Here is a 23,904-nt window from a genome sequence, read left to right as displayed (position 1 = left end):
ATAGAAAAAAAAAGAGACAAAGAAAGCTTAGTTTCTATGTTGTTGACAGATGGCGCTTGAGTGGAGATTATGACCACACGTTTTGCAGAGGCAAGAAGGAGAGCCTTATATGCAGAGTTAGGGAGTGATTTGTGACTGTTGTGATCTCACCAGAAATGTCACAGCAGTCAGAACTTGCTGTGCTGGTGCAAAAATCAAAATGTTAAATTATAGCAAATTACTCTGTGAAACGGGGAAACGAACAAGATGGTAGCTTTGTCAGAAGTTCACTCAGATGCTGGACTATGTATGAAATACAAATACACACTAGAGACCAGGGGGTTCCATCTTCTTGAAAGGGACCTCTGAATTTCTCAGCTGGATAATTGCAAGTTTAAAGCATCGGACATTGAACAGTACAGCACAGCACAGGAACAGGCCCTTCAGCCCACAGTGTTGTGCTGAACCAATTAGTACCTGAACTAATCCCTTATGCCCACACAGCTTGCACATAAAGCATTTTACAGGAAACCCTCACCTGCCCAACATACGGAGATAATTTTGCCTCTGGCGCGAGCGCAGAGATTTGTTCAACCACAGTTGCTGGCGAGTCACAGCACCACACGTCACCTGCTCTGAAACGGTCAGGCACTGTGAGACCACTTTCCGCAGCAGGGCAACCACTTCCAAAACAGTCCGAGGACAGTACAAGGTCCGTATGGAGCTGCCCAGCAGTTTAGTTACCAGGTGAAGTTGCCTGTAGTAGGAAGAACCATTCTCAGTAAAGACAATGCGCTAAACACAAAGAGCTTCGGAAGGATATAACATAAAGAACTCTCATTTGCATAGTATCATTAACACTGTAGCATCCCCAGGATTATTGAACAAGGCTTCACGTAGAACAGGTAAGATGGTGTCAGTGCTGCTGACCAATATTTGGTCAATGGAAGTAGCTGTTTTTGTTTTAAAAAAAAAAAAGTGCCTTACGAGGAGGAAAAAGAAAAGCAGAGAGTTTCAGAGTGGGAATTCTAAGGATAAGGAATTCTTATCTAGGGATTCTTGGTCCTGACGAAGGGTCTCGGCCCGAAACGTCGACTGCACCTCTTCCTATAGATGCTGCCTAGACTGCTGCGCTCACCAGCAATTTTTATGTGTGTTGATTCTAGGGATAAGACCTGTTTAGCCAACCTGGAGTAGGGAAGGGGAATGTATAAGACTCAGAATTGGAGATGTTCAGAGATATGAGCGTGGTAGAGTTGGAGGGGTTACAGGCAAGACCATGAAGAATTTCAAACACAAGCCTGGGATTCAGTGTAATGAAAACTCAAAGCAGTTCTCTTTCAATTTAATCCAAGTGTTAAATGGATATGGAATGAATGGGATTAGAAAGAGTTCAGATACAAATCCACTGTGATCTCAAGAACCGCAGAACAAGTTCACGCAGCTGACTGATCTACTAAGAACTTAAACAGAAGCGGAAGGTTGTCCTATTTTGCCATCCCAAAAGACCATAACGCCCTTTGAGTTTTATGTTTGAAGAACCTCAGGTCCTTCTATAGTACAATATTTCAGTATTACTCCATTTAAATAGTAATGCAGCCGCAAAGAAGACACGACATTAGGAGTTTGAAGAGATTTGGTATGTCACCAAAGACACTTGAAAATTTCTATAGATGAACTGCGGACAGCATTCTAACTGGCTGCATCATCATCTGGTATGGCGGCGGGGGGGGGGGGGGGGGCGGTTACTGCACAGGATTGAAATAAGCTGCAGAGTCAGTTACATAGACCGTTGTAGCCAGCCTGGTGTAGGGAATGGGAATGTGCAAGATTCAGAATTGGAAAACCGCGGAGCAAATTCACACAGCCGAATGATCCGCGCACACGCACACAAACTTAACCACCCCCCGGGTTGGGAGTTTTCATGTTTTATTGTTTTACAACATTCAATCACAGTGGATTGAATTTGGCTTTTTTGACACTAATCAACAGAAAAGAGACGTTCGTGTCAAAGTGAAAGCAAATTTCTACAGATTGGTCTAAATTTATGACAATTATTAAACACAAAATAGTTAATGGCATAATTACTCACCCCCTTTACAGACGGCTGTGGAGGCCAAGTTAGTGGGTGGATAGGTTCTTAATTAGTAAGGATGTCAAAGGGAGAAGGCAGGAGAATGGGGTTGAGGGGGATAATAACTAGCCATGATGGAATAGTGAAGCAGACTCAATGGGTCAAATGCCCTAACTCTATGCCTATCTTATAACAGTGAAACTGCCAACAAATCCCAGGATACTTACTCCTCAGCTAATAAATACTGTGACATATTCAGTTCTTCATCGTAGACTGGCTGTAGCCGCTTTATTAAGTAGGGAACAAGTTCCTTCACATGGCAGGCAGAAATAGCTTGAGCTCTTGGGCTTGAGTACTCAGACCTGTCAGTAATGTGGGGTGGAAGAAAGGTACATCAACATTATAATCTGTAAGCTTTCCCGCTAACTTTACCACCAATCCACTTTGCATACACTACACACACAGAAGTTTGCAGATGCTGAAAATCCGGAGTAACATATACAAAATGCAGGAGCAAATATACAGGTCAGGCAGCATCAATGAAGAGCAATAAAGATCCTGATGAACAGCCTCAGCCCAAAACATTGGCTGTTTATTCCTCTCCACAGATGCTGCCTGACCTGCTGAGTTCCTCCAGCATTTTCTGTTACTTTTCATATTCTACTTTTACAGTAATACTTATTTCCTCCAATAACAATGTTTATTATGAAGTCATGCAGCATGGAATTAATCCCATTTCATCCAGGCCGACCCAGGTGCTTTACTGCGCTGGTACCACTTGCCTACATGTGGCCCACATCTCTCTGGAACCTTCCTACCTACATATCTGTCCAAGCATTGAGAGTCTGTTCTCCATCTCCACTTTACTCTCCTCTCCAAAGGATACAGTATTGTATAATGTAAGAAAAGACTACCTATTCATCCCCTTGCACTTGCTGTACCAGAGTTAGATGATAGTTAATTTCCAGCCTCAGCACCATCTTCCTGCACAAATCACATAGGCATTGATTCTCTGAATAGACAAAAATCTAAGGAACATTTGATGGCCCTAGGCCTGCACTTGCTGGAGTTTAGTAGAATAAGGGGAAATCTTAGTGAAACATGCTGAATATTGAAAGGAAAACCCACAAAACGCTGGAGGAGCCCAGCAGGCCAGGCAGCACTTACGGAAAAGAGTAAACAGTCGACGTTTCATGCTGAGACCCTTCATCAGGAACATTGAAAGGCCTGGATAGAATGGACGTAGAGAGGATAGTTCCAGTAGTGGGAGGATAAACCACCAGAGGGCACAGCCTCAGAATAGAGGGATGTCCATCTAGAACAGAGATGAGGAGGAATTTCTTTGGCCAGAGGATGGTGAATCTGTGGAATTCATTGCCACAGATTGCTCTGGAGGCCAAATCTTTGGGTATATTTAAAGCAGAGATTGGTAGGTTCTTGTTTAGTAAGGGTGTCAAAGATTATGGGGAGAAGGCAGAAGAAGAGGGTTGAGAGGGATTGAACGAATGCTGGGGCAGACTCGATGGGCTGAATGGTCTACGGTTGCCTGTGACTGAGCTTCCACAGACCACTTGGTGCAGCATACCAAAGATTCACCACACCCTGGATGAGCAAGTAAACGTCACCTTTGTAACGAAATGCTGACCCCTTATCCCTTATTTGAGACAGTGACACCTGGGGTGAACATCAGCTCTGCATTTTGCAAAGGAAGTAAAGGTCTGCTCAACCTTGTATCTCCTCAAATGACAACCTACCATTCCATGAATCAAATCTGGTGAACCTTGGCTTTGCAGTTACTTACTCCACACATCCCAACCCCGGCAATAACAAATTTTGGCCAGCTTGCTAATATGCAAGCTTACTCAATCAGCAGTCCATTTAGCTATGGTGGGAACCTCACTGAAGCCTGATTCAGCATCCATAAAGCCATAAAACACAGGAGCAGAATTAGGCCATTCAGCCCAGAGTCTGCTCTGCCATTCCATCATGGCTGATGTATTATTCTCCTCAACCCTATTCTCCTGCCTTCTCCCTGTAACTCTTGAAATCAAGGACCCATTATTTCCGCTTTAAATACACCAAATGATTTGGCCTTCTCAGCCAGCTATGGCAATGAGTTCCACAAATGTACCACCCTCTGGCAAAAAGAATTTATTCCTCATCTCTGTTCTAAACAGACGTCCTTCACTTCTGAGGCTCTGCTCTCTAGTCATGGACTCCCTCCACTTTCGGAAACATCCTCTCCATGTCCACTCTTATCTAGGCCTTTCAGTATTGGATATGTTTCAATGAGATTCCTCCTCATTCTTCTGAACTCCAGTGCACACAGGCCCAGAACTGTCAAACACTCCTTCATACACTTAACCCTTTTATTCCCAGGATCATTTTTGTGAACCTGATCCAGATTTCAATGTTCCAGAAGTGATTATTACCATTGTGGGGGATGACCTCGCAGGGGAATGCCATGGAGACCGGTTCCTGGCACTAAGCATAGATCCATGGTGCAGAAGGGAAAGAGGGAGAAGAGGGAAGCGGTAGTGATAGGGCAACTCAATTGTGAGGGGAACAGACAAGAGATTCTGTGGACATGAACGGGACACCCGGATGGTATGTTGTCTCCCAGGTGCCAGGGACAGGAATGTCTCAGATCGCACCCACAATATTTTGGAGTGGGAGGGGGAGGAGCCAGATGTCTTGGTACATATTGGTACCAATGACATAGGAAGGAAAAACAAAGAGGTCCTGAAAAGAGAATTTAGAGAGCTAGGTAGACAGCTGAGAAGCAGGACCAACAAGGTAGTAATTTCTGGATTGCTGCCTGTGCCACGCGCCAGTGAGGGCAGAAACAGGATGATGTAGCAGATAAATGCATTGCTAAAAAGCTGGTGCAGGGGCAGAGCTTCAGGTTCTTGGATCACTGGGATCTCTTCTGGGAGAGGTATGACCTGTACAAAAGTGACGGGTTGCATCTGAACCCGAGGGGGGTGGGGGAACCAATATTCTTACAGGCAGGTTTGTTAGAGTTGTTGGGGAGGGTTTAAACTAATTTGGTAGAGGGTGGGAACCAGAGTGAAGGGACTCAGGATAGGACGGATGGTAAAAAAGTAAAGATATCTTGCAGTCAGACTGTCAGGAAGGGCAGGCAGATCATAGGACATAATTGCAGCCAGCAGGGTGAGTATCAGTGCGTTAGGGATGCAGAATCAAAAAGGATAGCAGATACAGCACTCAAAGTGTTATACTCAATGCACGGAGTATCAGAAATAAGGTGGATGATCTTGTTGAACTATTACAGATTGTCAGGTATGATGTTGTGACCATCACTGAATAATGGCTGAAGGATGACTGGAGTTGGGAGCTAAATGTCCAAGGTTACACATTGTATCAGAGGGACACAGCAAGGTCAATAGAGGGGTTGGTGTGGCTCTACTCGTAAAGAATGGCATCAAATCAGTGAAAAGATGAGACACAGGATTGGAAGATGTTGAATCCTTGTGGGTTGAGTTAAGAAATTGCAAGGGTAAAACGACCCTGATGGCAGTTATAGACAACAGGCCACCCAACAGTAGCTGGGATGTGGACCACAGATTACAACAAGAAATAGAAATGGTGTGTCAAATGGGCAGTGTTATGATAATCATGGAAGATTTCAACATACATCTCAAGAAAGTGAGTTTGTTGATAGTGTATGAGATGGCTTTTCAGAGCAATTTGTCGTTGAGCCAATTAGGAGATCAGCTATACTGGATTGGATGTTATGTAATGAAGCAGAGGTGATTAGGGAGCTTAAGGTAAAAAGAGCTCTTAGGAGGCATTGATCACAATATGATTGAATTCAACTTGAAATTTGATAGGGAGAAAGTCTGATGCAGTAGTATTTCAGTGGATGTGGCTAGTCTTCGGAAACAGCTCTATTTCTATCTTTAATATCTCTATTTTTCCCTTTCAGGGATCTTTTGAAGATCTTGACCTGGAGTTACACGCTGACTCCGGTTCTTTGCGGGAATGGGAACTGCTCTCAGGGTCTCACGACTGGCCGCTACTTGATATACCAAGGATGCAACCTAGAAGACTAGCACACCTTCAGGGTTCCGGGATTTCATGGCCCTGAAGCAGGCGGACTCAAGGTTGGTGCCTCTGCAGGAAATTGGAGTGTCGTGAGAGAAGGAAGATCGAAAGCAGCAAGCTGGCTGCATGCCAGAGACCTGAGATCTTTGGGCCCAGAGCTCAGAGAAAGTGACAGACTTTTAACATTGTTAATCAGTGAGATGTTTGTTATGTCTCCCCTCTCGTTGTGAAACGAGGACACCTTATTTGGGAGAGGAGAGGGGGGGGAGAGGGGGGGGAGAGGGGGGGGGAGAGGGGGGGGAGGGGGGGGAGAGGGGGGGAGAGGGGGGGGAGCCTGTGGTATATTGGGTGAAATGAGTAATCTTTGGGGTACTGCAAGTCTGTGTCCTTATTGATGCTTTGCTGCATGCTTGAGAGCTCGGTGGGGGGGGGGGGCGCCGATGCTTTTTTGCTGGTGGGGGGTGGTTGCTTTGCTGCTGCTTATGTGGGAGGGGGGGAGCTGGGAGGACTTTGGGGTTCTAACATTTAACTGTCATTCATTCTTTGGGGCACTCCTCTGTTTTTGTGGATGGTTGCGAAGAAAAGGAATTTCAGGATGTATTCAGGATCTGATATCAAATTGAACCTTTGATAAAAGAAATTACAGTGGCATGAGAGAGGAGTTGGCCAAAGTAAATTGGAAGGAGATGTTGGCAGGGATGACAGCAGAGCAGCAATGGTGTGAGTTTCTGGGAAAGATGAGGAAGATGCAGGACAAATATATTCCAAAAACAAAGAAATACTCAAAATGGCAAAATAGTACGACCACGGCTGACAAGGGAAGTCAAAGCTAATGTAAAGGCAAAAGAAAGGGCATACAAAACAAAGTAAGATAGAGGATTGGGAAGCCTTTAAAACCCTACAGTGAGCAACTAAAAGAATCATTAAGTAAAAAGATGAAATATAAAAGCAAGCTAACAAACAATATCAAGGTGGACAGTAAAAGCTTTTTCAAATATGTAAAGAATAAAGGAAAGATGAGAATGGATATAGGACCGGTAGAAAATGAGGCAGGAGAAATAATAACAGGGGACAAGGAGATGGCAGATGAACTAAATGAGTATTTTGCAGCAGTCTTCACTGTGGAAGACACTAGCAGTGTGCCAGATGTTGAAGGGTGTGAAGGAAGAGAAATGAGTGCAGTTACAAGTACAAGGCAGAAGATGCTCAAAAAGTTGAAAGACCCAAGAGTACACAAGTCACATGGACCAGATGAACTGCGCCCTAGGGTTCTGAAAGAGGTAGCTTTGTAGATTGTGGAGGCATTAGTAATGATCTTTCAAAAACCATTAGACTGTGGTATGGCGCCAGAGGACTGGAAAATTACAAACGTCTTTAAGAAAGGAGGAAGGCAGCAGAAAGGCAATTATAGACCAGTTAGCCTGAACTCAGTGGTTGGAAAGATGTTGGAGTCAATTGTTAAGGATGAGGTTATGGAGTACTTGGAGACGCAGGACAAGATATGACAAAATTAGCACGGTTTCATAAAGGGGAAATCTTGCCTGATGGACCTGTTGTAATTCTTTGAGGAGATTTCAAGTAGGATAGATAAAGGGGATGCAGTGGATGTTGTATACTTGAACCTTCAGAAGGCCTTTGACAAGGTGCCACACGAGGCTGCTTACCAAGTTAACATAGAACATAGAATAGTACAGCACCTTACAGGCCCTTCAGCCCACAACGTTGTGCTGACCCTCAAACCCTGCCTCCCATATAACCCCCCACCTTAAATTCCTCCATATACCAGTCTAGTAGTCTCTTAAATTTCACTAGTGTATCTGCCTCCACCACTGACTCAGGCAGTGCATTCCACGCACCAACCACTCTCTGAGTAAAAAGCCTTACTTTAATATTCCCCTTGAACTTCCCACCCCTTACCTTAAAGCCATGTCCTCTTGTATTAAGCAGTGGTGCCCTAGGGAAGAGGCACTGGCTATCCACTCTATCTATTCCTCTTAATATCTTGTACACCTCTATCATGTCTCCTCTCATCCTCCTTCTCTCCAAAGAGTAAACCCTTAGCTGCCTTAATCTCTGATCACAATCCATACTCTCTAAACCAGGCAGCATTCTGGTAAGTCTCCTCTGTACCCTTTTCAATGCTTCCACATCCTTCCTATAGTGAGGCGACCAGAACTGGACACAGTGCTCCAAGTGTGGCCTAACCAGAGTTTTATAGAGCTGCATCATTACATCGCCACTCTTAAACTCTATCCCTCAACTTATGAAAGCTAACACCCCATAAGCTTTCTTAACTACTGTATCTACCTGTGAGGCAACTTTCAGGGATCTATGGACATGTATTCCCAGATCCCTCTGCTCCTCCACACTACCAAGTATCCCGCCAAGAGGCATGGTATTACAGAAAATTTACTGGCATGGTTAGAGCATTGTCTGATTGGTAGGAGACAGCGAATGGGAATAAAAGGATCCTTTTCAGGTTGGCTGCTAGTCGTGTTCTGCAGGGATTGGTGTTGGGACTGCTTTTTATGCTGTATATCAATGATTTAGATAATAGAATAGATGGCGTTGTTGCCAAGTTTGCTGATGATACAAAGATTGGTGGATGGGCAGGTAGTGTTGCGGAAATAGGTAAGCTGCAAAAGGATTTAAAACAGATTAGGAAAATGGGCAAGAAAGTGACAAGTGAAATTCAATGTTGGATAATGCATGATCATGCACTTTGATAGTAAAAAAAAAAGTGTAGACTATCTTCTAAACGGAGAAAATCCAAAAATCTGAGATGCAAAGGGTCTTGGGAGTCCTTGTGCAGAACACCCTGAAGGTTAATTTGCAGGTACAGTCAGTGGTAAGGAAGGCAAATGCAATGCTAGCATTCAAGAGGTCTAGAATACAAGAGCAGGAATGTGATGCTGAGCCACTGGTGAGGCCTCACCTTGAGTATTGTGAACAGTTTTGGGCTCCTCATCTAAGAAAAGGTGTGCTGGCAGTAAAAAGGCTTCAGAGGAGGTTCACATGATTCTAGGAAGGAAAGGGTTACCATATGAGGAACGTTTGATGGCTCTAGGTCTGTACTCACTGGAATTTAGAAGAATGAGGGAGGATCTCATTGGAACCTTTCGAATGCTGAAAGGCCTAGACAGAGTAGATGTGGAAAAGATGTTCCCCATGGTGGGAGAGCCTAGGATAAGAGGGCACAGCCTCAGGGTAGAGTGTCATCAATTTAAAACAGAGATGCGGAGAAATTTCTTTAGCCGGGGGTGGTGAACTTGTGGAATCTGTTACCATAGGCAGCTGTGGAGGCCAGGTCATTGGGTGTATTTAAGGCAGAGTTTGATAGATTCTTGATTGGACACAGCAGCAAAAGTTATGGGGAGAAGGCTGGGGAGTGGGGCTGAGCAGGGGAGAAAAGGATCAGCCATGATTGAATGGCAGAGCAAACTCGATGGCCAAATGGCCTAATTCTGCTCCTATGCCTTATGATCTTATTAGACACCAGTTACGTTAGGTCAGGAAAGGCGAGGTCACCAGTGGTCTGGGTGAAATTAGCAGGTAAGAACCATTCAATAGAGCCATCTGGTGAGTAAAGAATGAAGAGTCCATCCTCTGTGTGCCAAACTGAATATCAGGGTCACAACAAAATAAATGATCTTGCCCAATAACTACTATCCCACACCCTCCTCCTCAGAGGTTAGCTGGACAGTAAATCTCCCCTCCCTGCTCTACCCCCTGAAAGTACGGGCATTAAAGGTTATGGAGAGAAGGCAGTTGAGTGGGGTTTAGGGGGATAATAAATCAGCAATAATGGGCCAGATGGCCTAATAATGCTCCTTTGTCTTATGATCTTATGGAAAGCAATGAAACTACCGTACTGCAAGAGTGTGAAAATCAACAAGCCCAGCGCAGGTCAAGAATCAAACATGTCACTTTCCTTGTCGCCACAATTCAGCTACACCAGGCGCTTACCAGCCTGGTTACAACCTTTCAGCAGCAACGTGAAGTTACTAAGCTTTAATTTCCCATACCACCGGGTTCAGGAACAGTGTTTACCCCTTAACCATTAAGCCCCCGAACCAGCATGGATAAATTCACACACCCCAATAGTGAACAGGCACAACCTACTTCCAAGGACTCTACAACTCCTGTTCTGAGTATTATTAATTATCACTTGCCCATCCATTCAGATGGTTCCACAACCAATGATTTCACTTTAAGGACTCTTGAACTCATTACTTTTTGCTATTGATTTATATTTGCATTTGCACAATTTGTTGTCTTCTGCACTCTAGTTCATAGAAACCATAGAAACTACAGCACAGAAACAGGTCTTTTGGCCCTTCTTGGCTGTGCCAAACCATTTTCTGCCTAGTCCCACTGACCTGCACACGGACCATATCCCTCCATACACCTCCCATCCATGTATCTGTCCAATTTATTCTTAAATGTTAAAAAAAGAACCCGCATTTACCACCTCATCTGGCAGCTCATTCCATACTCCCACCACTCTCTGTGTGAAGAAGCCCCCTCTAATGTTCTCTTTAAACTTCCCCCCCCCTCACCCTTAACACATGTCCTCTGGTTTTTTTCTCCCCTTGCCTCAGTGGAAAAAGCCTGCTTGCATTCACTCTATCCATACCCATCATAATTTTATATACCTCTATCAAATCTCCCCTCATTCTTCTACGCTCCAGGGAATAAAGTCCTAACCTATTCAACCTTTCTCTGTAACTGAGTTTCTCAAGTCCTGGCAACATCCTTGTAAACCTTCTCTGCACTCTTTCAATCTTATTTATATCCTTCCTGTAATTTGGTGACCAAAACTGAACACAATACTCCAGATTCAGCCTCACCAATGCCTTATACAACCTCATCATAACATTCCAGCTCTTATACTCAATACTTTGATTAATAAAGGCCAATGTACCAAAAGCTCTCTTTACGACCCTATCTACCTGTGACGCCACTTTTAGGGAATTTTGTATCTGTATTCCCAGATCCCTCTGTTCTACTGCACTCCTCAGTGCCTTACCATTAACCCTGTATGTTCTACCTTGGTTTGTCCTACCAATGTGCAATACCTCACACTTGTCTGTATTAAACTCCACCTGCTATTTTTCAGCCCATTTTTCCAGCTGGTCCAAGTCCCTCTGCAGGCTCTGAAAACCTTCCTCACTGTCTACTACACCTCCAATCTTTGTATCATCAGCAAATTTACTGATCCAATTTACCACATTATCATCCAGATCATTGATACAGATGACAAATGTGCCCCCCGGCCACCCTCAGGGTCGCTCGGCTCGCTGTCGTCTAGGGAAACAGCCTCGGCCCCGCCAAACTGGGTAATTCGTTTGTGTGGATGCTGTGTGAGGTACCCCACCCCGCCCAAATAACAGACAATACACCAGATGCGATTAAATGATATACAGTTTATAGATATTACTGGAACTATATAATTAAAAGAGAATAAAATATAAAAGGAAAATAAAAGGCGCCACACTTATCAAAGTCCAATCTCTTCGTGCACAAAAACTGTTGGAGCTCAAGGACCTTCTTCTTCACCCTGTGACCCCCTCGGACCACCTCGACCGGCCGCCTGGGACCAACAACGGTGGTCGACCAGACGCTCCACACGAGTCCGTCTCCGTCTCCTCGCCGAACGTCCCGCTCGGGGTCCGACCCCGTTAGCGGACATCACAGCACCTCGTCCATCCTCTGTCTCACTCTCCCGCCTTCTCCCCCAAAACCCCGCGCATACAGTATCTTCAAATACACCAAAACCATAACAACTATCCCAATTGGTTAATAGCATCCTCTTATCACCCTCTAAACCACAACAAGCTGCTAGTGCAAACTTTCTCAACGTTTAACACAACAAAGCCGCATTCCCCAGATTAACATAACAAAGACACCATTTTAATTAGCCTCCGCAGTAACATAAAAATCGAAACCCCCTTACACTCTCCCCCCACCAAATAAAGTCATGTCCTCATGACTTCTAAATAACTCGCCAGCCAGTCCTACAGACACACAACACACACATACACAGATACACACAGTGACAGTGCTCCCCAAACAGAGGACCTTACTCCCGTCCCACGGGCACTACATAGGCCAACCTATTTGGGAGCTTCTTAACCCTCTGAGACCTCCGTACCCCCTCACCTAAACCGAAAAGGCTCAGACACTACTAGGGATACCTCAGGCCTGCTTGCCAACTCTCTCTCACTCAGACCACGACTACAGCTCGGAGCCCCCTGTCCCGTGTCCAGGGCCCCGCCTCTCCTCCTTCCCAATCCTGCCGCAACTCAGACTGCCCACAGCTAGCCCTCCCCACTACACCTGACTCAGTGGGAGAAGGGCCAAAGGTCTCTTCCTCAATCACGGGGAAGTTAGCGGAAGGCAGCATTTACCACATGTGCATCACATCATCCTTCGAACCCGTATCCTTCCTCATTCCCTCGATCGATAGCTGCTGGTTAAGTTTCTCCAAACTGAAACATTTAGCCAGGGCTACCCCTTCAGCCTCCTGCAGTCGAGACGTCAGCTTCTTCGGGGACTCCTTCAACTCTCGCCACAGCCTCAGCAGTTCTGACTCAGGGTTCCTGGCCATCTCAATCTGGGACGCAGTTACCCCACCAGCTTCTTCCTCCCTGACCTGAAAAGCAGCAGTTAAAGGATGTTCAGCCTCTGGTGGTTTCTTCCCGAGGGCGTCCTCCAGGTCAACGTTCAGTTTTTCCACTTCATTTAAACTCGCGATAGTCATCTTCAGGTTCCTTTCAAGCGTCCGCCTCCCTTTTCCGAGATCTGCCCTCCATTTCTTTACCTCCTTGGGCGTGTAGTCAAACTCCCCTCCCTGGGCTCCCGGTTTTCTGTTGACCTAAGTCAGAACACTTCCATGATCTTCCCCAACTTGCAAGTCTTCCAATCTGTTCTGAATCGACGTCTTGAGTTTCTGCTGATCCCTTCGAAGGCGGGTCATTGTTTCTTCTCGCTGGATTAATTCATCAGTACATGACCGCAGTGCGGTGCAAATCCCCTCTCTTCCCTGTGTCTCATTCAGATTGACGACCTGAGCTTCCATCCCCCGGTCCACCACCGTCTGTCCCAACACCAGGAAGTTCAACTGGTATGTTGGGTCATTTTCCTCACATTGCACCAAACTCCTCTGGCCAAAAACTCCTCCACATTTGACACTTCGCTTCGGTCGCCCGGGCTCAGCCACTCACCTCGCCTCATAGTCCCCCCAGGCGAATCCAAGGCAACCTCATGTCTTCTTTTAGCACTCCTGATTTCTTTCTTAAGTATTTTCTTGCACTTCTTATACTCCTCAAGCACCTTATTTACTCCCTGCTTCCTATACATGTCATACAACTCCCTCTTCTTCTTTATCAGAGTTGCAATATCACTTGAGAACCAAGGTTCCTCATTCCTATTCACTTTGCCTTTAATCCTGATAGGAACATACAAATTCTGCACTCTCAAAATTTCTCCTTTGAAGGCTTCCCACCTACCGATCACATCTTTGCCAGAGAACAACCTGTCCCAATCCATGCTTTTTTGATCCTTTCTCATTTCTTCAAATTTGGCCTTCTTCCAGTTCAGAACCTCAACCCTAGGACCAGACCTATCCTTGTCCATGATCAAGTTGAAACTAATGGTGTTATGGTCACTGGAACCAAAGTGCTCCCCTACACAGACTTCTGTCACTTGCCCTAACTCATTTCCTAACAGGAGATCCAATATTGCATCCCCTCTAGTTGGTCCCTCTATATATTGATTTAGAAAACTTTCCTGAACAGATTTTACAAACTCTAAACCATCTAGACTCCTAACAGTATGGGAGTCCCAATCAATATATGGAAAATTAAAATCCCCTACCACCACAGCTTTATGTTTCCTGCAGTTGCCTGCTATCTCTCTGCAGATTTGCTCTTCCAATTCTCGTTGACTATTGGGTGGTCTGTAATACAATCCCACTAATGTGGCCATACCTTTCCTGTTTCTCAGCTCCACCCATAAGGACTCAGTAGACAAGCCCTCTAATCTGTCCTGCCTGAGCACTGCTGTAATATTTTCCCTAACAAGCAATGTTACTCCCCCACCTTTCATTCCTCTGCCTCGATCACATCTGAAACATCGGAACCCTGGAATATTAAGCTGCCAGTCCTGCCCCTCCTGTAGCCAAATTTCACTAATTGCTATAACGTCATAATTCCACCTGTCAATCCACGCCCTCAACTCATCTGCCTTCCCCGTAATACTCCTAGCATTGAAATACATACACCTCAGAAGATTTTTATCACCACTCACAACCTTTCTATTAGCGGATTTGCTTGAACTTTTAACATCATTTATTTTCACCCCAGCCACACTGTCAGCTCTGGCACTCTGGTTCCCATCCCCCTGCAAATCTAGTTTAAAGCCTCCCCAATAGCATTAACAAACCTCCCTGAAAGGATATTGGTCCCCCTGTAGTTCAAGTGTAACCTGTTTCTCTTGTACAGGTCCCACCTGCCCCAGAAGAGGTCCCAATGATCCTGAAATCTGAAACCCTGCCCCCTACACCAGTTCCTCAGCCACTTGTTCATCCTCCAGAGCATCCTATTCCTACCCTCACTGGCACCCAGCACAGGTAGCAATCCTGAGATTACCACCCTTGAGGTCCTGCTTTTCAACTTCCTACCAAGCTCTCTATACTCACTGTCCAGGACCTCTTCACTCTTCCTTGCTATGTCATTGGTACCGATGTGCACCACGACATCTGGCTGATCACCCTCCCACTTCAGAATGTCATGCAATCAATCAGAGACATCCTTGACCCTGGCACCCGGGAGGCAACAAACCATCCTGGATTCTCCGTCACGACCACAGAACCTCCTATCTGTACCTCTGACTATCGAGTCCCCTATCACTACCGCTCTCCTCTTTTTCCACCCTCCCTTCTGCACTGCAGAGCCAGACCCAGTGCCAGAGATCCGGCTACTGCAGCTTGTCCCAGGTAAGTCATCCCCCCCAACAGCATCCAATGCAGGATACTTGTTGTTGAGGGGAATGGCCACAGGGGAACCCTGCTCTGCCTGCCCTTTCCTCTTCCCTCGCCTGACAGTGACCCAATTTCCTGTCCTCTGCTCCTTTGGCGTAACTACCTCCCTGTAGCTACGATCTATAATCTCCTCATTCTCCCGAATGATCCGCAGGTCATCCAGCTCCTGCTCCAGTTCACCTTTCATAGATCCTGTTATAGCTAATATTCTATGGATTTGCAGAGTATGCCCACAGGAAAATAAATTGCAGGGTTTGTATATGGTGGCATATATGTATTTTGATAATAACATTTACTCCGAACATTCAGAACTTTGATTATTATTTTGCTTTTTTTTATTTTTCATTTGCACGATTTACTATATTTTGCACATTGTTAGCTTGTCCCACTTCATTTGTGTGCGCAGTTTTTCAGTTTCTTTTTTTTGTAATTACTGTGAATGCCCTCAAGAAAATAAGCTCAGTTGTATATGGTGACATACAATATACGTACTTCGATAATAATTTGCTTTGAAATTATTCTACTTATTTTCCTACCCTGGTCCTTCCAAAACTTGCCCTACTGAGGGTCTGGGAATCTCATTCCATTTTCGTAGGCATCGGACGCAGTGTCGAAGCTGCAAGAGAAAACAGCTGAAGAATCAACACAGAGCAATCCCCCCAACAACAGGCATTCAGCCAGTTCACTCAATGAGCCAGCTCCACCTGACATCATACAAAGACTTGCACAAACGATGTGAGTTGCTGCCTTTAATAACTTGGGACTGCAAAGAGAAACAAGAACTTCCTGCTGAGGAATTTCACTGAGTACCCACACATCACAATTTCTGTGGCCTTGTAAACAAACTGAGACAGTACAAGGCAGACATTGATATAACTTGGAAAATTAACGGAATTTTGGAGCAAAATTTGGATTATCCAAGATAGAGTGAACGTGGAGAGAATGTTTCCTATAGTGGGAGAGTCTCGACACAGAGGGAACAACCTCATAATAAAAAGATATCCTTTAGAACAGAGATGAGGAGGAATTTCTTTAGCCAGAGGGTGGTGACACTGATTTTCATTACCACAGACGGCTATGAAGCCCAAGTCATTGGGTATTCCTAAACCAGAGGTTGATATGTTCTTGATTAGTCAGGACATCAAAGATTATGGGGAGAAGGCAGGAGAAAGGGGCTAAAAGAGATAATAGATCAGCCATGATGGAATGGCAGAGCAGGCTTGATGGGCCAAATGGCCTAATTGTGCTCCAATGTTTTATGGTCTAACATATTAAATTAGTTTGAAGGTGGAGAGTGGCAAGACAGCACTGGAGCAGCTGTCTAATGAATGTTGACCGTTTGCTTTTCCTGCAAATATTTTATACAACCGGCAAAATGAACACTGAATCTTTGAAGACCATTACACCTACACAGTATTTTAAAAAAATCAATCACCTTCAATTAAGTGAACAGTACAGACAGGACAGATTACATCTCTTGCCATTGCTCAAGGCTAGTGTGCCATTACTCTGTTCTGCAAATGTCAGAAAATCTTTAAAAGACTTTAATGTTGAACAGGAACAGAAATTCCACCTGGAGGTTTTAATCTAATAAAGCAGGTAGGAAAGAACTGAATACCTGCTCTTTAAGTCTTCCAATGGGATGGAACCGACAGCAGTATGAATCCATCGAACTGATGATCGCCTTCAACCACTCACTTTCCTATATTCAATGAAGCATGCATCAGCCCACATCAAACGTACATATGACTGTAACTTAACAAAATGGTGAATGGAAGAATTGGCCGGTTACCATGACATTTTCATTTCCTTTTCTACAGCAGCGATGTAGTAGAACAATGGCCAGTGCTACCACGTGACTGGCCATTTCCTCAGGAAACGTGTTCAAATCCAGCTCACCATGACTCAAGTGGTCTCGGATCCGGGGACCCTCTTGATGGTTTAAAAGATCCCAAAGGATTTCCTATGCGGAATGCAAAATCGTCACATTTTCTTTGATATTAACCCTGTATTCTCATGACGTCTCATGATTGTCAAATCCAACTAGCCCTTCCCTAAATAGTGACAGCCTTTAATCGTCTTCATAGACTTGCCCCAAGGAGTTCCTTATCCTAGATGCCAAAAACTAAATAGAGTGGCACAGTTGCACAGTAGTTAGCGGAACTACTTAGTTAGGAAGGATGTGGAAGGATGTGGAATTACCAGGACGCTGCCTGGACTCGAAGACATATGAAGATAGGTTGAGTGAGCTGGGGCTTTTCTCTTTGGAGCAAAGGAGGATGAGAAGTGACTGATTGAAGTGTACAATGTAATACGAGACACATAGTAGATCGAGTGGACAGCCAGATATCTTTTCTAGGGCAGAAATGGCTAATCCAACGGGGCATAACTTTAAGGTGATTGGAGGAAAGTATAGGTGTGGATGTTAGAGGTGAATTTTAGAGGAGAGTGGTGGGCATATGGAACACACCGCCTGGGGCAGTAGGCGTATGGAACACCCTGCCTGGGGCAGTGGGCATATGGAACACCCTGCCTGTATGGAACACCCTGCTTGTCTGGAACACTCTGCCTGGGGCGGTGGGCGTATGGAACACCCTGCCTGGGGCGGTGGGCGTATGGAACACCCTGCCTGGGGCGGTGGGCGTATGGAACACCCTGCCTGTATGGAACACCCTGCTTGTCTGGAACGCTCTGCCTGGGGCGGTGGGCGTATGGAACACCCTGCCTGTATGGAACACCCCGCCTGGGGCGGTGAGCGTATGGAACACCCCGCCTGCGGCGGTGGGCGTATGGAACACCCCGCCTGGGGCGGTGGGCGTATGGAACACCCCGCCTGGGGCGGTGGGCGTATGGAACACCCCGCCTGGGGCGGTGGGCGTATGGAACACCCCGCCTGGGGCGGTGGGCGTATGGAACACCCCGCCTGGGGCAGTGGGCGTATGGAACACCCTGCCTGGGGCAATGGTACAGGCAGATTAGTGATATTTAAGAAACTCCTATATAGGCACATGGATGACTAATAAAAACTCGAGGGTTATGTAGGAGGGAAGAATTAGATTGATCTTAAGAGTAGAATACAAGGTCTTCACAATATCATGGGTCGAAGGGCCTTTACTGTGCTGTAATGTTCTGCGCAACATATAACAACATCAGAGATCACTGTATGACGACAGCGTGCACGGCCAGTTCGGTGATGAATATCTGTTATCTGTCAAGTAGGGGACCATGCACAATTCTGATTTAATGGAGACTGATGTGAGAGCACAGCAGAACATCTGGAAAACTTCTGAAATGCCCGCTTCGCTGCCACTGCTACTGTGTGGTAACCGGAATCTCCGGAGCTGAAGGCCCCGAAATCCTCAGCTTTGCATGTTTCAGCGGTCGGGGAGAGGTCGAAGGCACTTGGGAGGCTGTATCAGAGAGGCTGGTCGGAAGCTCGGAGTTTTCGGACGGATGGACTCAGGGTCGGCTGCTTCCACGGTATCGGCAAGTTGACGGTGTCTGGAGGTTTATGGCAGGGAGTTTCTCCCTTTTGCCGCCTGCTATCGGGGACTCGGGAGTTGATCGACTCGGGACTTTGAGACTTTGTTTTTTACTGTGCCCATGGTCTGTTCTTCATCAAATTATGGTATTGCTTTGCACTGCTGTAACTATATGTCATAATTATGCGGTTCTGTCAGTGTTAGTCTTTGGTCTGTCTTGTTTACTGTGATATCACTCTGGAGAAACATTGTATCATTTCTTAATGCATGTATGCATTTCTAAATGACAATAAAAGAGGACTGAGTGTTCTCATAATCTAAAAAAAAATTCCTGCCATTGTCTTCAAGGAGTTTGAATGTTCTTTCCATGGCCGCATGGATTTCCTGTGGCTGCCCCAGTTTCCTCCCACATTCCAAAGACACACAGTTAAGGTAAGTCAGTCATGGCCATGCTACATTGGCAACATTTGCAGGCTGCCTCCACAGTACAATCCTCGCTGATTTGATTTGAAGCAAACAAATCTGTATGTTTTGATGTACATGTGGCAAATAAAACTAATCTTTCCTTTTAACCATTCTCATCTACTTACTGGTTGCAAACAACAAGATAAGATCTTGATGGCATAATTTTAATTACTCTCTGCAGGAACAAAGGGGAACACTGCTGAAGACACATTATAGCCCATCACAGGATCAAGAGTTGTGATGTTACTCAGGCACAAGTTATTTGCAGGCTTGCCTCTGAGCTTTCTCACTCTGTGATGATGCATATTTGCTTCAACCAGCCCAATTCCATCACGCTCTAAGCAAACATTCCTGGAAATTATATTGATACATTTGTGCTTTTCCCCCTTCAAACAATCAGCACTGTACATATTTATCAAATGCAGTTTGTCATTGTGGGACATACCACTATAGGATCTCCCAGGGCTGTTGGAAGTTGATTTGTATCACCTTTCTCTAGGTATTTCGCCAGCATCTGTAAAGACCAACCAGCGAACCGCATTCGTTTCAGATCACTTATGAAAGCATATCACATAACAGTTACAGCTGGTCGCCATTCGACTCCACATCCATATCAGTTTTAGAGCAAGCATCTTGGTTAGTCCCATTCCCCACTCTCTCCACCATAAAGCTACAAATTCTTCCCTTTCAGATACTGACCAACTCCTTCTGAATGGTCCAACACTACACTGGGCAGAGCTTTCCTAACCAAAACCATTGTTACTATAAAATATTTCTCTACATATCACTTTTTTAATGTCTTGTTCAATCACTTCTATTCTCTGAATGTTTGTTCTTATTCTGCATATATACCCTTCACAATGTTAATATCTCTAGTGCATTGCTTTGTAAACGTGCTCCAAATAGTACCATTCCATCTTCCCTCGGCTATTCAGGAATCATTTTAGTAATAATTTCCTGCATTCTCCTCATACAACTGGACACAGCAGTTCAGAAAGCAAATGGCATAGAACATGTCTTTAGCACAGTAGAGGCCCATAAGGCCAGATGTACTGCTGAGCTTCAAATTTACTTCTATCCCACATTCTGTCATTGCTCTTTCTTTTGTAATACCACAATGTACTCATGTTCTGTAATGATCTGAATGGATGGAAAGTGAAACAGAGCTTCTCAATGTATCTCAGTACACATGACAATAATAAACAATTACCCTGTATCTTGAAATATCTGAAACTCTTTCCTGCTCTTATTAGCTTCTCATTGCCAAACAGACTTGCAATATCTTGGCAAACTGTGCCTACAACTTTACAATGCATTGTTAATTCAAAAGTGCATTAAATGAGGTTGCTGAGTAATCTTAGACTTTTCGTACACTCACAAACAAGAGAAAACTGTGAGGAGGACGCTAAGAGGATGCAGGGTGACCTGGATAGGTTAGGTGAGTGGGCAAATTCATGGCAGATGCAATTTAATGTGGATAAATGTGAGGTTATCCACTTTGGTGGCAAGAACAGGAAAACAGATTATTATCTGAATGGTGGCCGATTAGGAAAAGGGGAGGTGCAATGAGACCTGGGTGTCATTATATATCAGTCATTGAAAGTGGGCATGCAGGTACAGCAGGTGGTGAAAAAGGCGAATGGTATGCTGGCATTTATAGCAAGAGGATTCAAGTACAGGAGCAGGGAGGTACTACTGCAGTTGTATAAGGACTCGGTGAGACCCAACCTAGAGTATTGTGTGCAGTTTTGGTCCCCTAATCTGAGGGAAGACATTCTTGCCATCAAGGGAGTACAAAGAAGGTTCACCAGATTGATTCCTGGGATGGCAGGACTTTCATATGAGGAAAGACAGGATCGACTAGGCTTATACTCGTTGGAATTTAGAAGATTGAGGGGGGATCTTATTGAAATGTATAAAATTCTAAAAGGATTGGACAGACTAGATGCAGGAAGGTTGTTCCTGATGTTGGGGAAGTCCAGAATGAGGGGACACAGTTTGAGGATAAAGGGGAAGCCTTTTAGAACCGAGATTAGGAAAAACTTCTTCACACAGAGAGTGGTGAATCTGTGGAATTCTCTGCCACAGGAAATAGTTGAGGCCAGTTCATTGGCTATATTTAAGCGGGAGTTAGATTTGGCCCTTGTGGCTAAAGGGATCGGGGGTATGGAAGGAAGGCTGGGGCAGGGTTCTGAGTTGGATGATCAGCCATGATCATAATAACTGGCGGTGCAGGCCCGAAGGGCCGAATGGCCTACTCCTGCACCTATTTTCTATGTTTCTATGTAAAACCGGCAGATGCTAGAAATCCAAGCAACACACACAAAATGCTGGAGGAACTCAGCAAGCCAGGCAGCATCTAGGAAAAGAGTACAGTCGATGTTTCAGGCCAAAACCCTTCAGCAGGACTGCATACTCTCTGTCTTGTTCTGACGCCATGACTGATATTTACTGGAGCCTTAGAGTGAAAGCTGATGGTTACTTGAACAAAATGATAATTGTGGTAATAATATCCATGCCAATGTGAACAAAACTATCATTAGCGAGTGGGTCAGTAGTTAGATTTAAAGTACAATCGTCTCTCGGTATCCGCGGGGAATTGGTGCCAGGACCCCCCACGGATACCAAAATCCGCGGATGCTCCAGTCCCTTATTTAAAATGGCATAGTGTTTGCATATAACCTACGCACATCTTCCCATATACTTTAAATCATCTCTACATTACTTACAATACCTAATACAATGTAAATGCTATGTAAAATAGTTGTTATACTGTATTGTTTAGGGAATAATGACAAGAAAAAAAAGTCTGTACACGTTCAGTACAGTCGCAACCATCGTAGCTCTTCTGGGAACGCTGACGTTGCCTCGGCAACAGCCAATGCCAGTTCTCCCGTGATCTTTAAGTTCTTGAGGCTGTAGCGCTTTACATAGCCAGCCAGCCTTAAACTCCTTCCTCTCGCTCACAGCACAAGTAGTAAACGAACGAGACGAGAGGCGAACGAGTGCTAGAGAGAGACTGAGGATCTGTGAAATGGCGGGAGGCTACAGTAGGGTATGCCTACACATCACTTAATTCCCATGGATTCAGCGTAGTGCCCGGCGTGTGGCAAATTCAAGTTTTGCTTTTTAGAACTTTCTGGAATTTTTTTTTGAATATTGGACATTGGAGAGGGTACAGAGAAGATTCACTAGAATGATTCCGGGAATGAGAGGGTTAACATATGAGGAACGTTTGTCCGCTCTTGGACTGTATTCCTTGGAGTTTAGAAGAATGAGGGGAGACCTCATAGAAACATTTTGAATGTTGAAAGGCATGGACAGAGTGGATGTGGCCAAGTTGTTTCCCATGATGGGGGAGTCTAGTACGAGAGGGCATGACTTAAGGATTGAAGGGCGCCCTTTCAGAACAGAAATGCGAAGAAATTTTTTTAGCCAGAGGGTGGTGAATCTATGGAATTTGTTGCCACAGGCAGCAGTGGAGGCCAAGTCATTGAGTGTATTTAAGGCAGAGATTGATAGGTATCTGAGAAGCCAGGGCATCAAAGGTTATGGTGAGAAGGCGGGGGAGTGGGACTAAATAGGAGAATAGATCAGCTCATGATAAAATGGTGGAGCACACTCGATGGTCTTATAATTGGTTCTGAGAAGACAGTAGTTGCAGTTTCCAAATAAAAATAAAGTCCAAACTTACTTCATCAAACGTGGTGTAAAGCGTTGTGGACTGCAACAAAAGAAATAGAATTTAGAATATATTTAAAGCATCAATTTTCTTGCAATAAATATGTCACACATCAACCAAAACATCAGATTCTCTACATATTAAAAAAAATCAGGTACAGAGATTCACAAACCAAATGTGCAATTATACTTTGAAATAGAAAATTGGTGGAATACTTAGGAAGTAGTTTAACTGGATAAGAAACAATAACTGTTTTTCTAGCAGATACGGCCCTGACCAGCTCTGTATTTCTTGATTATGTCTCACATTTCTATTACATAAAGCATTTTTTAAAATTTTAAAATCTTCCTCTTCCTTGCAGCTATCCTGTTTCAGATGTCTCCATGACAGAATCTTTACCCTGCTCCTAGAGGCACCCTAACACCAAATTGGTTCTGGACAGGGATGATGGACTCCAGAATTTCACAGCCTCCTTTCACACACCCATCCCCCCAGCACCCTTGTGGCTATATGGAGCTTGGTAATAGACTAACAGCCCATCACATGTATAATCATGAGCACTGTTAACCCCCTTCATCTTCTGAATGCATGGTTGACTTCAAATGTCAGTACATACAGTAAACAATCACAGATTTACACCTCAACCTATTTGTTCACCTCCCTCTACAGACCAACTAAACAAAACAGGATAAAACAAAATAAGGCAAGCCAAACCGAATATATAGCTCCATTGAGGTAAATGAAACCAGGTAAGTGGGATGTTGGAATTTGGGTGCCATGGTAGCGTTAATATGGCTCTATTACAGCTCAGAGCACTTTGGAGTTCAGAGTTCAATTCTGTAAGGAATCACTGTACGTCCTCCCCGTGGAATGTGTGGGGTTTCCCAGGTGCTCCAGTTTCCTCCTCAGTCCAAAGATGTACCGAGTAGGTTAACTGGGCATTGTAAATCCTCCTGTGATGAGGTTATGGTTAATCTGGGTTGTGGAGTTGCTGGAACAGCATTGCTCAAAGGGCAGAAGGGCCTAATCTGCACTGTATTGCTAATTAAATGAATAGATACTGCACTGTGCAAGTCTTCGGGACCCTATCTATATGCCTGAAACTTTTGCA

The 23,904-nt window shown here is 44.8% G+C and overlaps 1 protein-coding gene across 2 annotated transcripts in view; it reads right to left on the bottom strand.

Annotated features, from left to right (window-relative positions):
* Positions 1-23,904, bottom strand: part of LOC140201608 (endoplasmic reticulum membrane-associated RNA degradation protein-like) — a 73,023-nt gene that overhangs the window by 4,016 nt on the left and 45,103 nt on the right. The window contains exons 10-16 of one of the 2 annotated variants that reach the window (XM_072265976.1): positions 22,806-22,835; positions 19,557-19,625; positions 16,957-17,127; positions 16,783-16,866; positions 15,701-15,780; positions 2,281-2,415; positions 518-736 (exon numbers count right to left, since the gene is read on the bottom strand). In XM_072265976.1, the coding sequence (XP_072122077.1) occupies positions 518-736; positions 2,281-2,415; positions 15,701-15,780; positions 16,783-16,866; positions 16,957-17,127; positions 19,557-19,625; positions 22,806-22,835 (788 nt within the window). The remainder of the gene's footprint in view (positions 1-517; positions 737-2,280; positions 2,416-15,700; positions 15,781-16,782; positions 16,867-16,956; positions 17,128-19,556; positions 19,626-22,805; positions 22,836-23,904) is intronic. The other variant, XM_072265977.1, reaches the window with a different exon arrangement.

The sequence above is a fragment of the Mobula birostris genome, chromosome 8, assembly GCF_030028105.1.
Source record: "Mobula birostris isolate sMobBir1 chromosome 8, sMobBir1.hap1, whole genome shotgun sequence".
Classification (NCBI taxonomy): domain Eukaryota; kingdom Metazoa; phylum Chordata; class Chondrichthyes; order Myliobatiformes; family Myliobatidae; genus Mobula; species Mobula birostris.
This window is presented reverse-complemented; position numbering and strand designations above follow the sequence as displayed.